Source organism: Atractosteus spatula, chromosome 26, assembly GCF_055471065.1.
Source record: "Atractosteus spatula isolate fAtrSpa1 chromosome 26, fAtrSpa1.hap1, whole genome shotgun sequence".
Taxonomy (NCBI): Eukaryota; Metazoa; Chordata; class Actinopteri; order Semionotiformes; family Lepisosteidae; genus Atractosteus; species Atractosteus spatula.
Genome location: NC_142731.1, coordinates 9,283,077 through 9,299,196, shown reverse-complemented (window position 1 = coordinate 9,299,196; position 16,120 = coordinate 9,283,077). Strand labels below are relative to the sequence as shown.

General features: G+C 45.4%; 1 protein-coding gene across 2 annotated transcripts; it reads left to right on the top strand.

The window, feature by feature from the left end:
* Positions 1 to 4,667: 4,667 nt before the first annotated feature.
* On the top strand, positions 4,668 to 12,252 carry LOC148814801 (uncharacterized). Of its 2 annotated transcripts, none has more exons than XM_088906162.1 (7): positions 4,668 to 5,291; positions 5,592 to 5,687; positions 7,411 to 7,470; positions 7,561 to 7,666; positions 8,480 to 8,730; positions 10,064 to 10,250; positions 11,309 to 12,252. In XM_088906162.1, exons 1-7 carry the CDS (start codon positions 5,193 to 5,195, stop codon positions 11,470 to 11,472), a joined length of 963 nt encoding a protein of 320 aa, XP_088762288.1. In that variant the 5' UTR covers positions 4,668 to 5,192; the 3' UTR covers positions 11,473 to 12,252. The 2 variants fall into 2 exon arrangements, with proteins under 2 accessions (XP_088762288.1, XP_088762287.1); XM_088906161.1 differs by having other exon boundaries at positions 4,739 to 5,321.
* Positions 12,253 to 16,120: the final 3,868 nt, after the last annotated feature.

Here is a 16,120-nt window from a genome sequence, read left to right as displayed (position 1 = left end):
ATAACATCACTCAACTATTCATCAATTTCAAGGGCTCCGTGTCTTCGGCGAACACGTCATATGATTGTAGTTAATATCAAACACATGGCACAGGCTGAATTTCCCACAGAGAACCTATGTGAAGCTACACTAATGATCAGGAACTTTTGAAACCGAGACTGTAAGAAAAGAAAAACTTAATTCGCAAGGTTATATTTACCCATCATGTTTTAAAAACGTCTTAACAAGGGCTAAGAAACTCAATGTAACTGCTCTAAGAATAAGAGAATTATATTTAACGTGGGCTGCTGCACGATGGACTGATGATGTGACTGTGACACAATTACTCAAGCTGACAGATGCCGAATCGGCTCATTCCTTTGGAAAACTTTTTAAAGACCATTAACAATAGATACAGCTGCAGTAGCGTTTGTCCTGGAACCCACACAATTGCGCGCTGCCCTGTTTCTGCAGCTCTGCAATTCTGCGCCTCGCCGCCCCACATCCCGGAGAACTACACCAGCTTTCGTCGACCGAAACAGACCCGCTAAAATAACACTTCTTACGGGCTCGTCTCCATTAATGAGTTTTATTAATTTAAACTGACGTCTTTATCCAAGGCTACTTTTTTTTTAGCAATAATGATATAAGTCGCAAAATACAGGATTTAAAAAAATAGTCAACATTCAATATTATCAGACAACGCCGTAACCAAGATGAGAACTCACATGCAGAAGTACAAAACAGATATAAGGCGAGTGGGGACAGAGGTATAACAAGCCATAAAGCGCTTCGCATATACAGTAGGAACAGACCCCCTTCATCCACAACTGAGGCGTCGCCCCCACCTGAGTAGGTACGACAATCACTGTGGAAAATTGCTTCATCGTTTGAATTTTTATTATTGCGATATATTGTGTTTGGGGGTCGTCCTGCCACGGGGAAGAGGTTCATAATGATGCGTAGGAGGAAAACGTCTCCATTAAGCCAGCGGTGTTTCTGCAATGCCGAACATTTAAGGGGAACTACAGCCGTGGGTTTATTCGTGGGGTGAACAGTCTGTGATGTCCCACTCTCTCCTTGAAAGCGATGATACTCTCTCAAACAGCACAGACAGCGGCATTCGAAAAGAGCATGAGCAGCTGCATCCTTCTCGTCAAATTCTGTGTGTGAAGATTGTAGTGCGCCTTTCAAAGTATTGCATCTTCCTAAAATAAATATGAGGTGGGTGACTGTCCAGTCCGGGGGCACGTCAGAGCTGTCTTTCTGTCAGAGCGAAGCCGCATCTGGGCGCGCTGTCTCACACACGCCGGGCCACGGAGCCGGCGAGCAGCAGGACCGAAAAGCAAGAAATCCATTCACGACTTGGCTGTTTGACAAACGAAAAAATGAAACATACATGGAAAATGTTTTTTTTGAACCACACGCACACATACATCCACATTCACTGCAAGACTGCTATGTTGCTTACGAAGTAACACATGAATGCAAACCAGAATGAACTGGAAGCGCAAACTGTATATGTTTATTATGGGGATAAATCCAATCACGAGTTGTTGTTTTTTTTTTTCCGAGGGTCTGGGTTGTAAATGTGCAGGAATGTAGGCCTGTTCAGGCAGCTGTTTATTCTCAGGTTTAGCAGGCAGAACCAGGGAAGTCTGAGACCAGACGGGGCAGGAGGTTTTTGTACAGGGGTGTCGGGGTGTCGAGTGGGGGGTGGGGACTCAGCAATGGGCAGTCTGGGCTCTGCAGGGCTGTTTCTCTCCCCTGGGGTGCCTGCTCTGCGCCAGGCCTGAGAGCCAGGCCTGTTAATCAAGACAGAAATAATTTACAGCGCTCCCTGGAGACCGAGAGGGGTCAAGGTTCAACTCTGCCATCCCTTCTGGTCAATTAAAACCCATTCAGCTCCAGAGTCCAGCCCCTTTCCTTTGTGCCCATCTATCTATCAATCGGTTACACTTCCAAAAAAAAAGGGAGACAAAAATTAACCAGAGTCCTATGAATTTATTAATTGTGCAAGCCTTTTTTTTACCCCAAGTCCTCCAAGTGTGTGTGGCTTTTGTGATATTATATGCCTTTGAAATAGGGTTTCTTCTATAGTTAGAGCATGCATCATCTGCCTCTAGAAATATTATCTTGTTGTGTAAGTCTCCAGAACCACCATTTTTAATTAAGTACATTTACAGTATTCTGCCTTATCTGTGCCTAATTCTCCTACTCTCAATACTTGGACACCTCTACACATACTGTGCTTATTTTATAGAACCTTTACCTAAACCTGGACAGTAGAGTATCCAGTTTTTGCTTGAGCCCAGTTCTCAAACCAGTGTCTGGGCTATAGGGCTCAATTTGCACTCTGAATGCAAACTTTTCTGGGTCAGGGCACTGGAGAATCCCATATGAACACTCCTTAAGTTCTGATGCAGGCCCAGGGGTCAGAACCAAGACACCAGCCCTTCACAAAATACGAACCCAGAGGTTGATGGGAGGGTGTTTTGGCACAGTCTTCTTTCTCCTCTCTGGTGGAAAGTCACTACTGCGCCCGGGTTTGTAGCCTGCAGCTGGGCAGCGGGCCAAGTTTATGATTTAATACCAGCCTTAATTAGTTAAACACGAACTATCAATCAACTTCTTTAAAAAAAAAATGACCTGAAAAATCGCTAACGCTAGAATGTGCAAAATGTGAAAATACTTTTTGGAAATCAGTATCTAATCATATACAGTATATATACAGCAACAGTACTTTTGTGACCAAGGTTCACAATAAATTTTTAGTAGTTTCAAAATTATATGAAACCAAATTGTGAGTTACTGCCTTCTGACTTCTTGCATGTCGTGCTTTCTTGTCAAACATGAAGGCAAAATGAAGTTTTATACCTGGAAGCGTTGCTAGTAAGGTATGGTAAGTATATTGTGGAACATCAAAAATTTAATAATATTGGATTCAATTGTTAAGAAGATATTTGTTTCTTACCAAATGCTCATTTCATGTCAATGAACTGTAACTACAATTATCAAATCAACAATATTTGCTTTCCTAGAACGTGAAGTAACCTCACAACCTTTCCAGGCTAGAATAAGACTCACTTATCTATGCCTACAGTATAGCATAACTGTACACAGAGCTTCTTCCAAAACCACAATTCCATAGAAGTGACTTAGAAAGAAAGTGACTAACAAACAGGTTTTGAATTGAATTAACCTTTATTGCCCCTAAGGGAATTTGTCTTGCCCATCAAGAGCTCATAACATATATGAGAATAATAAAAAAACAGCAACAGTACAGTACCATGATACAAAACAACATTTAACATCATTGCTCAGTCAGATCTCAATCCAGGATCAGAAGATTAAAAACTGACAATTATCTGGTAAAGCGTCTACAACAATAATATAACCACCTCCAAACAATCATTTCACTGTTCAACAACTAAATGCTTTTAGGTGTAAATTAAGTAAGTGCTCTCTTAGTCCTCTTAAGGTTTGCCCTGTTTGGACTGAACGACACCGTCTCGGGCTCCTGTGCCAGAACCCCACGGGTCACAGCCGGGAGGCCAGTTCTAGTAATCCCAGTAATCTTTCAGGATTCAGGAAAAGCCACATGACCGGAGGACAAATACAGGAACCGGCGAGCCAATTTGACTGGCCAGCGGCCATCCGCTTCCTGGGAACAAATTGATCCCAGAACTTTATGCTGGCCTTGTCTTGCAGAGGATCTCTAATGAGCTACCTGCGACGGTGCGTCAGTGAAACATGTTCCATACACACACCGGCTGGCCCCGTACAAAAGGGCCTTAGACATTTTTTTTTACTTGTCCTAAAGCTGTTTCCACTTTCTTGAAGACTTCCTGTGGCCCTGTGGGCTTCAGGCTCAGTCTGGGGGCCTGATTGGGGTCAACCGTGTTTGACCTCCAGCGTGGTATTAAACAGCCCCAGTCAAGGAGCCCCCCCACCCCCAGTTGTTTGTGTTCAAAAATGACTCAGGTCTCCTAACCAGCGTCTGTACCTGCTCCAGCTTGGCAACGACAGATGTTGCTCTCTGCCTTACCCCCACTGTACGGTGTCTCTGGAGCCCCTAGCCATCCCCAGCTCACGAATGAAAAGACATTTCTAATAATTTACTACGCAGTTAGCTTCACAGCTCAGCAACTAAACACACCACTATCAAAATGATTCCAGTGCCCAAAGCTCAAATGCAGTTTTGGAGTTTAGGATATTGACTTCAAAGCATCTAAAGAAAGTATGAACCAGCCAGAATGAGTTTGAAATAACTTACAACGCTTTTTGTAAGCGTTCATTATTTTTTTTAAATTAATTTATGACGACTGTTTCTTTTTACCCATGACCAGCATTTTTGCCTCCTTCGTCGCGGGAGAGGAAGGCCAGTGTTACACACACACACCCCCACACAATGATACAAAAACACGCATTCACCGCCCCCCACAACCACAAAAGAGCAATCAGGGAACCAGCCGGCTTCCATCAGTATAAACCCATCTCTCCCCCCCCCCTCCGTGTGTGTGGTTTCTGAGCGGATGACGAATCTAACTTCCCCAATACGCAGACAGTCCGAGAGAAAAAAACCCCAAAATAAAACACAACCCAACGGATAAACAACACGTAACGAACGCCCCCCACCCCCCAAAAGTAAATATTTTTAATTTAAAAAAATCTTGTTTTTTTTTTAGTACACGAACCCATTTGTAGTCCTTTATTTAGTTTGTTTCTGAAAGTGCTTGGCTATCCGAGCCTCGGTGCCACGTTACGCCGACACCGGGAAGGAGAGGAGGAGGAAGAGAGGTGGTGGGGGGGGCAGGCTGGAAAACACACACACAAAACAGTTTCCCCTGTAATTTCTGGGAGAATCGCTCGTCTTTATTTTGTTTTTTTTAATTAAAAATAAAACACAGCCCCTGAAGTAGGGCTACCGAGACCGCTATAGTTTTGTCCTCCAGTGTGAACCGTCGCACGTCCCGCCGCCAGACCGCAGGAGAGAAGAAGCCGGAGGAGAGAGAGAGAGGGGGGCAGAGAGAGAGAGAGAAACAGAAAGAAAGAGAAAGAAAGGAACAAGGGGGTCACCGGCTGTTTTTTACCCCCCCCTCTGTCCGGGCAGCAGAGGCCGAACAGCAACAGCAACAACAAAAGAAAGACAGAAAATATGCCGGAGGAGCGGAGACGGTTTCCCTGGGCGCAAACACGATAATGGCAGAGAGATGAGAAGAAAAACTAAAGCCAAGCGCGTCCTCGACCACGAACATGAAGAGGAAGAGGAACAGGACGAGGATGACGAGGACCAGCGGGACGAAATCGACGTAAGAACGGTGCACAGCAAGGTTTTATGTGTATGTAGTGAAAAACATTTTCTTCTCTTGCGTGGGTCTGTGGCCGGGGGGGGTCCCGTTTGCTTTGTTTCCCCTCTTTAAAAGTGGTCGAGGAAAACGCAGCGCTGCGTGTGTGAAGTGTTTTTGTGTTGTTGTTGTTGTTGTTGTTGTTGTCGTTGTTGTCGCCTGTGGATGAGCCGCGGTGAACGTCTACACTGACTTCTTCTCCTTTTCTTATTTTTTTTACATTTAAAACATGTTTGTTTTTCCCTGTTTCCCCTTTGTTTACAGCACGGATTGCAGAAGAGAAGGAAACAGATGTACTCCGCCAAAGAAAAAGCAGACGAAAATTCACCCGACGCCGGCCTCCAGAAGTTGAAAATGAGGGTTGGCACTGCTTAACGTTTTCGTTGTGTTCATGTTTTGTCCTGCAGGGCGAAGTTTGTAAGGTGTGGGTACATGGGGAGAGAAAATACTATGTTGGGGGCTCTGCCGTGCTTCAAAAGACACACATAAGGGCAAGACACCTCTTTCTGCCTCGGATACGTTTCTTGTTGCTGTTACTACAGATAGGGTAGGAAATTGACGCAAGAGGCGTGTAAAATACATTAAAGATTTGGCGTCAGCATGTTAAGGAAGGGTAACTATGACAGAGGCTCCCCAAAACAACCCTACAGCACCAGGCCGGGGTGCAGGCCTCGTATTTAAAACGTGCAACCACACTGGAAGCAACAAATGTCAAAAAGATTTAAGGGCACGACAAATACTCATGTGGGGGGATTTTAAAATACGCCTGCGTGTTTCTTTTTTGTGCTTATCACTGTCGTCGTCGTGTGTTTTATTTTTATATGTACCAGCTCGGTGAGATGGGATATTTCACCAACTGACCAATAAAGTTCATAACTCGGCCATGAGTCGGGTCAAGTACACCCTTTACCAGTTACAGAAAAACTTTCAAAATCGCCTAAAAATTAGGCACCCTTATACATTTTGGTGTATGCACTTACAATTCTGTTACAGATTCAACATGTTCTGCGCTCAGCTCTTAAGACCCCCCCTAATACAAAACACAGTGTGCATAAGGGAGAAGATTAATGTGCAGCAGGTACACTGTCAGTTTTCAATCCTCACAAGCAGGCTCACACCCTTTCTTACTTCAAAATGTCAGCGTAATTGAGAGCTGAACAGGACCTGTGCTTTTGTCTCCCCCCTTATCTTGGTATTTGCAAAAACAAGGTTTGTGATGGCTCGGAACATCATGCAGAAGAACCAGTATAGTGCAGTGTTTTGATATATTTGTTTCAGTAAAACAAGATAAAAACAAAGCTAGGAGGCAGACCATGTTGGGGGAAGAAAGTATGGTCTTCCAAGATTGTATTCGGCACGGCCTTGTCCCTACCCCAGGCCTGTCATTTTATAATAAGCAGCATTGTGACTGACTGCATCACAATACGTGACATATCTTATCATGACATGAGTGTCACATTGTGACAGATTACATATACATATAGTATGACTTGGACTATATTATCTGTGTATATTAAGGTTGTCAGCTGATAAAGCTTTCTATGTTGAATTCATGTTGCGTTAGCATAAGTAGGGCAGAACACAATTCTGAGCCCTCAGACTCGGGCCTAGTTCAGCGCAAGATGCTTGAGAGTCAACAAAGCTGCTTGCCCGATTTCTGTGTGTTGGGCCCAGACGTTTAAACATGCCTGACTACCAACACGGCTGTAAGCAAGTGTTTATAAGCAGGGAACCATTGCCATTTGGAAAAGTTTAGTTTTTCCACACTTCACATTGTTGGATCTTTGTTTACTAGCTACTGGCATGCAACTGCAGAAGAAGCTACAAGGGGTTTAGCCGTTTAAAGCCCAAAGCACCTTGGGATTGCTGGGAGAGGGGTCTCAGGTTGCTTGCCTAAAAAAGCTGTTCATGATCAATGCAAACATATCTTGTCAGTTTCTGATACCAAACCTCCAGCAGAGCTTTTTTGTTAAGGTTTATGTTATAAAAAGGGTTAGAGAAATGGTTGTAAGGGGATTTATGTTTATATTAAGGTTTTTTTAACTAACTAATCAGGTAAATTGTTTTTTTTTATGTTACGTAGGCATTTGATTTTGAAAATCCCACCATGGAGAACTTCACGGACAGCGACTCCACCCCAGAGGTAAGCAGATGACGTCAGGCAGGGCACACTCAAGCTGTCCATCGCGCACACAGCTAGAAGACTGGGGAGTGACCACATGTGTCATTGCAGGACTCTGATTATCTGCAGTCGCGGTCGAAATCGGAGCTGATCGCAATGGTGTTGTGTATGCAGAGAGAAATGGAAAACTTGAAGGAACAAATACGGTGCCTTACAGGTAAAACCAATAAAATCGCAGGGGGGCTAGACTACATAAGGGGGCTCCACTGTCAGACTCCATTTTCCAATCTGTTCATGCAGCTTAGCGGTGTGGGGGAGCCGGAGCTTGCGCTGATGGGGTGCACCCTGGACGGGATGCCAGTCCCTCGAAGGGCACACACACGGGCCCAGCAGGGACAGTTTTTCCAGAAGCCAGTTTTCCCCTTGCCTCCGGAGCACCTGGAGGAAACCCATCCGAACACGGGGAGAACGTATAAACTCCACGCGCTGTAGCGCCCCTGGGTCTGGAATCGAACCTGAGGCCACAGCACTGCAAGGCAGCTAGCACAACAGTGCTAACACAGTGCATTAGTTTCCCTAAAACAGGGGCGTCTTCTCTTCTTACCTTTGCGGACGTACTCCTCCTGCCCTGTTTATGGTTAAGAACACCTTCACCCGTGGCCTGCCGGGAGAAATAGTTTCTCAGGGAACTCGGAAGGGGTGCCTCTGAGAAATCGGTTTAGTTTACAGTTGGTTATTTGCTATTTTATTAACAGTAGTAAACCTCCTTCAGAGACGGCTTCATGTGCACCAGAGGGAGGGAAGAGCTATTTCTGAAGTATGGCAGATACCGGACAGGTTCTCCTTTATCTGCTGCAGGCTGTTGAGCTCGATAGAGTGAGGGGAATGTTCTTCTTTGGAAGAAGAGGGGTTCTTCTTTTGACATCAGATTGCTGAAATCAAATGAACACAGGAGACATGCCAGTTAGACATGTTGCAGTGCTTATTCCTTGACCAGTAATTGGGGTACTGTCATGTGTGTTAATTGCAGCCTGTGGGAAACTGGCGAGGAACTTGGAGGCTCTGATAGAGAGAACTCAGGTGTGGTCCAGTGCAGCTGATAAGGATCCGTCTCCCAGCATGCCTCAGGTGCAGGTGGAAGGTGAGGCCATGATGCCGGCCGTGCTGGCGCCCCCTGCTGTCCTCAATGGGCAGTGGGTGAAGCAGGACTCCCAGGCGCAGGACGGGCAGCCAGAGCCACACCAGGACTCGCAGAGGAATGGGCTGCCTCTTTTTCCAGAGGTAAATACGGTACACTGGAAGTCTCATCAGAATGGTTACATGAGAGAAGAGGCCTGGTCATTCAGCCTGGTCAAGTTCATTTGGTATTTAGTAATTAACTGAACCAAGGGTCTTGGTTTCTTGAAACGAAACACGATATTGGCTTCAACAACATGGCTGAGTGGCTTGTTCCACACTCCCACAAACTTGTCTGAAGCAGCTGCACAAGTGAGGTAGAACAGTTTTAATTATTTAAAACGGGGGGTGTGGTTAAAGAGGGCAGGGGCAGTTGAAAAGAAAAGGCATGGCTATTTCTCTTGGTATTTTTAACCATTTTTTTGTGCAAAATTAAATATTTTGCTTTTAGTAAAAAAAGACAAGTTGGTGTTTTTTGGTATTTTTTAGTTGAGTTTTGGGACTACAAACTTGTAATTACTATATCAGGTTGTTAATAGCTAAAATAAAAAAAATAGCAGATGCAATTAGCTTCACACCAAAACGATTCTAGGGCTTCCAGAAGAAAAGGGAAAGTTTGGCACTTAGGGTTTGAGTCCGCTCGTGTCTTAATTAATTTGTTTTCAAATTCCTACTCCCTTATTAAAAGGGCCTCTCTTCTCATGAGCACCAGGGTGCCCGCACCATTTGTCTAAATAAAAGCCGGCTCTTTCACAGGGTTCAGACTGGCAGCACTTACTGAGAAAAACAAATGACAGCGCATTTCGAGCAAATTATTCCAGCCTGTGTTCGGCTGCTTTCAAAGACCTGTTTCTGTTCACGCTTCGAGATTTTCGTAGCGCTAACTTTCAGCCACACAGAATTCACAACAAAGAGAGAAAATGCGAACCTGTTGCAAAAATGGGATTGCTGTAATGCTGGTGGTCATCCAGGCAGCTATAGCAGTAAAATAAGCCAAAAGAAGTACAACATTTCATTCATGGCCTCCTGATAATCCCCATCTCTGAATTGGCTTCATCACTCTGCTCTCCTCCCCACTGAGAGCTGGTGTGTGGGGAGAGTACTGGCGCATCATCCAGGTGGGGCTGCACACTGGTGGTGGTGGAGGGGATCCCCATTACCTGTAAAGCGCTTTGAGTGGAGTGTCCAGAAAAGCGCTATATAAGTGTCAGCAATTATTATTATTATTATTATTATTATTATTATTATTATTATTATTATTAGTTAACACAGCAGCCGGTTTAATAACGTCTAAGGCTGGAACTTGGCGTTCTGCCTTACGATAAGACAGGCACTAACGTGACCTCAAGTTATCACTGTTGCAGCTTGTAACGGTCTCGTTTTGCGTGCCCTTCTCGGATGCTGCTTGTCCTGTTCCCCCTGCCCGCGGTGGGAGTAGTTCATCAGTCTGGAGCTGCTGGACCGCTGCAACACGACCGCCACGGCGCAGAAGCTGACCAACGACCTGCTGCGCGGGCTGTACGAGCGCGAGTGCCTGGCCTCGCACTCCATCTCCGGCATCGTCTACAACAAGAGGGGCCAGCCCAAGCCTGCGCTGCCCGCCGACGAGGTCCAGGCCATACTGAGTACGCGCACCGCCCCGTGCCCGTATCCCCACACACGCCTAGAGCCGCTGCTCTCCGTGTTACACGCGGGCATTGGCGCCACGTGGCCAGATCTCGCCACGGTGCCAAGGCCCAGCATGCCACTGGAACAGTCCATAACGGGACCTTTAAAATGTGTAGGATTGTTCTTTTCTGTGCTAGAAAATTCTCAGTAAGTCTAATGCGTGTAGTCCTGCACATCGCAGGCCCGTCTGGGAGTCTGACAGGGCAGGCGGTTAAAGCTACAATGTTATCTGTTAGAGCTATGACTGTCTTCAGCAGAAAGGCAGGTTGCAGCTGTGAGGAATGTAGTCACATATGCAATCGCTAAAAATAGGAAAATTGTAAGGGTTCCTACCTACGTCTTAGCAGTCTAGTATCAGTTCTGTCAAGAGATAACTGCCTGTGTGTTATGGTATACTGGGATTATTAGTGAATTTTAAATGGAATTGATATATTTTATAGTTCTCAGATAAACAGGCTCTTTGCTGTCTAAGGATTAGAAGGGGATGTTTAAAATCTCTTATTTTCTGATAAGCGTTCCAGCTGCACAGTGATCTAGATTATCCCTCTGGACGTTTCCTCCTTGAGGGGACTTCTCACATATTTTGGGGTTTTTGTCTACATCAGGGAAATCCCTTCTGGAAGACTCGCAGGGAGACCCATTAGACATAAAATAAATCTTTCCTCCTTAAGCAGTCGAGAGGCTTAAGCCACCTTTGATAATGGACCAGAATTTCGGACTGCTTTGAGCTCCTTGTTTCTCGAGGAGCCTGGCCCTGGACAAGCGCTTATGGTGAAAGGGGAGGGAGATGTGATGTGTTAGTGAGGGCCGCTGGTGCAGAATTGCTAAAGGCAAAGAACCAGAGAGGAAAGAGACTTTGAGAGGAGAGAGGACATCTAAGACCACAAGTCGTGATAAAGTGCAAAACGCCCATGCAGATTAAACTAAACTTTTCTAACACATTATCAGAGCAGCGATGTGAACTGACTGTCTTTTTTTTTATTTTTCTCTTTTGAAACACAAAATGCTCCTCCAGGAACGGTGCAGTATTTCTTCCCAGGCAAGACCGATGCCGAAATCAAGGGCTACATCCGTCAGAAGCTGCAGAACGAAGCAAAGAGGCTGAGGAGGAAGCCTCACCTTTCGGCCAAGACGGAGGTGCGGGGGGAGTCCTCGCCCGATGACCCAGCGTACACGTAGGACCCCCGGGCCTGGCCCGACGGGCTCCTGGACGCTGCGCCGCAGACAGCTGCCACCGCCCCCCACACCCCCCACCTCCCCACCCCACCCCGGTCCGCAGAGAGGGAGCCTCCTGTATGGTGGGACGCAGGCAGAGAACTTCAAACACGGATGAGTGGAGCACTTGAAAGACAAACCCCAGCAACGAGGAGGCACGCCGACAGGCTGAAAGCCAAGCGGGAGTTTGAAAGTTTGATAGGCGGGGGTGGGGGGGGGAGGAGAGAGAGAGAAACAAATGTGTGTTTGTGGACCCCGTGGAAGATTTTTCCCCCCCCTTTTTTTTTATGGACTGTCTCATGCCGACAACTGAAAGAACTTTTCTTTCCCCCTTCCTGTTTGTTTTGGGAAAATGACGAGACCGTGCTTGCGTTGATCAGCCAGTTCCTGCTGTGATTGAAGGCAGGTTAGAGTTGCAGACTAACCCCCTTCCCCCCCAGCGCTGGATATTAAGGGGGGCAGACAGGAGTAGCTTTGATCAAATTGCTCTTCTGTATCAGACCCGTTTCCTTTTTTTTATTTTGTACCGTATATAAAGCAGAAGGATCCGCTTCAGAGGCCTGATCGTGTAATAAAAGTTTAAGTATGTGATTCTCCTTAAACTGTGTTTTCAGTGTATCTCTGATTTGATGTATCTTTTCTGGTCTCCTATTAACTCAGCTTAGAATTAGTTATTTTTTTAATTTTTACTTTTTTTTAATCAAGTCTCGATTATTACTAATTAAATAATGTTTGGTTTTCAACTATTTCTCAGTCTTTTCTGGTGAATGTATCGATACAGGTTTTTGCTGTATTTGCTGATAAAACATTCCTGGGTGAGGATGTGTGCTACACTTTAAATCCCCAGCTTTGTTTTATATAAAGGCAAAACTGCCGTCTGTGAACAGGATCATACAACTGACAATTCTAACAAAGCGCACAATAAGAAACGAATACAATTACGGAATACTGTCAGCTACAGCCACCTTTATTACATGTGGATCTGTTCAAGGTACAAATGTTGCAGTTCATGAAATTGCCCATCTTGTTCAGCCACTATGAAAGCAGCAGGTTACAGGATTTTTTATTTTATACCAAGATCTGCCGATCAGCTATGCAGAATTAATGCCTGCCAGTATTTAAATTAAGCATGGGTGTACTATTGTACCTAGTGACCTAAGACACTTAAGAGGACAGCACTTGGGCTTATGAATAACCCTGCAATCTCTCCCATATGCTGTAATTCTGCAGTTGCTGTCTTTGAATGGCTGGTAATTATGATTAAGCTTTGTTTAGTAAAGTTAACAGTGTAAGTTGTTACATGCTGTGTTTTTGCAACCTAAGATTAAAAAAGATCACCCAGGTAAAACATTAACGTCTTAAATGGCATATATAAAAATAATTTTAAATAGCAGTAAAGCACTGGGAAAAACAAGAAATATCTAAGGATTGCTTGTAAACTAAATTGAATCATCTGTGTCCTCCACTGCTCTGTATCCACACTCTTGTTTTTGTGCAGTATACAGTTTGTAATTCTAGCACACATTTTTTACACAAGTTTTTTTTCTTTTTCAATCTGAAAGTTGCTTGTCCTACTGTATAGGGTCAAATGACCTCCAGTAACTTATGCAGATGAGTGAGCACAACAATTTACCTTGGCTGACTGATCTGAAAGCCCAATGAGAGCTCTCCAAAACAGGAATTTCCAGAGGAACAAATAGGTTAGCGATGGTGGGTTATATGTGCACATTCTTTAGCAGCTCATGTATTTTCAAATCAAGGGTTTAAAACCAAAGGGACTCTGGTCTCTAATTGTATTTGTGTTGATTTCTTCTGCTGTTCGTCAGGTGGCCATTGTGAATAAGTTACACATAACCAGAGCAGAAATCTGAAGTCCTGAACTGTTACAGTTTCACTTGCACTGCATAATGCTTGTCTGCTCCACAGTGTGTTTCCTCATCTGGATAGCACACCCTGCAGCAGGTGAGCTGTTTGCAATGTGCTATTCGAATCTCGCCTGCAGTGTAAAGCTGACCTAAATTACCCTCTGGCTTAGTAAGCATTTTTTTTCCCAACAGCTCACTGTTGCTCTAAGATAAGATCACTTTATTGGCTGTATAATAAAGCCAATTTTACTATACATGAGGAATTTGTATTTTCACAAACCCCAACTTGCTCTCCATGTGACACACAGGCACACAGACGGGGAGAGAGAAGCTGGGGGTCAGAGCGCAGGGTCAGCCATTTATACAGCGCCCCTGGAGCAGTTGGGGTGAAGGGCCTTGCTCAGGGGCCCAACAGAGTAGGATTCCACTGCTGGCCGCGGGATACGAACCGGCAACCTTCCAGCCACAGGCGCAGATCCTGAGCCACAGTGCTACTGCCTCTTATGTAAGCTTAAAGAAGACACCACTTAAGTGTAGTTTAACATCATGCATGCTGGGATTGGTCACTGGAGACCCTGTCTGACTGGAGAAGACCAGAACAAAGTTGTGGGACTCGGCTCTAACAGAGGAGAAGCACCCAGTGACAACATTGTGTAGGCTCTGGGGTCTGAAAGCACTCTGTGCAAGAGGTTCTGAAGGCTAAGTTTGATTTCTTTGTACACGCAGTGCCCAGGCGTGAAATCTCTGCCCTTCCCCTTTGCTAGCGCTGTCTCAAAACCCTGTGCTCCGCTCCGCCTGGTTACTCACTGTTTATTTGTGTTCACTCAGTCCGCACACACGAAATAGTGCTTTCTGACGGGGGGGAGGGGTGCAGTCTCTGGTTAGCTCAGGCCGAACGCCACTTCCACATGTGTGACACACCAGCAATCTGATCGCAGTTAACTTCAGACAGCCAGCCCGGCCTGGTCTGTGAATGTGGCGGTGTTGACAGAGCAAAGGGAGCTCAGGAGGCTTGACAGTGTTTGTTCAACAGCATCGCTGTTTAATTAGGACTGAAAGCAACGCACAACTGCTTTACAATGGCTCACAAAGATCACCAAAAATGTCAGAAAAATTAACAGCTCGCACAGAAAAACAAACTGCTGTCCGGATGAGGGCTGGATTCCGTCAGGAAAGCCTGAGGCTGCATGAAATTAAGGGAAAATAATGACCAGAAAACAAAACAGCCCATCCCCTAATACAGTGCTACCTGGACTACTGGGGATGCTCTGAAGCTCTGGATTAAATCTGGAAAACATACATCGTGCCATACCTTACAGGCGGCTCCTTCTGCCCAGCAACCTGTACTGTTAGAAAAGAAGCAGGCCTTAAGATTGAGAGATCCCTTGTGAAAAGCTGGGCCTTGAGCAATACCATTCCTGCATTATCTTTCAATGCTGAGAGGCATTAAAAATGCAACAAATCCTGCAAGTTCCAACACTCCCTCGCAGTGTTAATGAATGCCTCTCGGTACGTTTTTGGGATAAAAGTAACCGTCCTTGCAAGGGGAGCTGTAATCCTCCTATTTCTTCCTAGAAACAGGGAGCAAGCGTTTGCTTGAGACACCAAGTCAGGACTCCGGGCCCAGACAGACACGGCTCGTTCAGTCTGGTGTCCGTCTGGTCTCATAAATCTCCTGGCACACCAACGTCAGAGAGCCTCTCTGCTTTACTGTACTTTTTTTAACGGCCTAGGAGACCCAGAGGATTTTGACATCCAGCCGGGCCTTGAGATGTGGAAGTCTGGGAGAAGGAATGGAAAAGTAGCTCCGGTTTCATTAACATCTCGCTACATGTGTGTCGACATGATCCATTTTATTTTCCCAACCCCCAGTAACACCGCTTTCCTGAATTCTCCCTCCAGCCGATAGGAAACGCAGGGTGTGTACAGAAATTGACCTCAAAGGCTCTTACTGTTACCTCCGGCAGGATTTAATTCTCCAGATACTACAAATTCACACGACATGACACGATAAATGCACTGGCAAAAACCGACGCGCCACGATTGTGTATAAGTGTTAAAAATTAAAGGATACTTAAAGGTACTAAAAACAAAATTAGTGGAGGAAATAGACTGTGGAAAGCGCGCACAGACGTTGTGTGGCGAAGACCGGGGCTCAGGCAGCCGAACGCGCCCTGAGACGCTGTCTGACTGCGCTGCGCTCACACTGAGCTGTTCCGCAGCAGCCCAGCAGGACAGCCGTGGGCTTATTTAAAACCGGCCGGGAAGTAAATTGAGATTAAATATCCCCATTGAGACTTAATATCTTATTTATAATGATGCCCTCATGGTAAGAGTCGAAAAACACTGAACGCGTGCTAAATCGGAGCACGGCGAACACGCGGTGCCGGGCGGCGGGGTATGGCGCGATTATATGCAACATTTATCTTTCATTTATCTTTCGTTTCGTGTCAGCCCCTTCCAAAACAAAGCCTAATCCAAAACCGGGAGAAGACTTTGAAGTTCAAAATTCCACTTTAAGACTGTTCAGACTGTCAGAAAGCCGCGAAACCCAAAAGCACGTGTTCGGTTTTGCATCAAATGAATCGAAAGAGCAACTTCAAACAAATGAACACACGCATGAGGGCTGAAATTGATTTTTTTTTATTTTTGGTGCTAGAAGAAATAAAAAAGTGTACCCCCCCCCCCCCCCCAGACTTTTAGGTCCGTCCTGCGGAATTGGTTTAAGAGGATACGAGGTGAAATTT

Coding starts and splice junctions, on each gene's coding strand:
- LOC148814801 (XM_088906161.1), top strand. CDS start 5,193: ATGAGAAGAAAAACTAAAGCCAAGCGCGTCCTCGACCACGAACATGAA. Junction 5,688..7,410: donor TCCAGAAGTTGAAAATGAGG/GTTGGCACTGCT, acceptor TATGTTACGTAG/GCATTTGATTTTGAAAATCC. Junction 7,471..7,560: donor ACAGCGACTCCACCCCAGAG/GTAAGCAGATGA, acceptor GTGTCATTGCAG/GACTCTGATTATCTGCAGTC.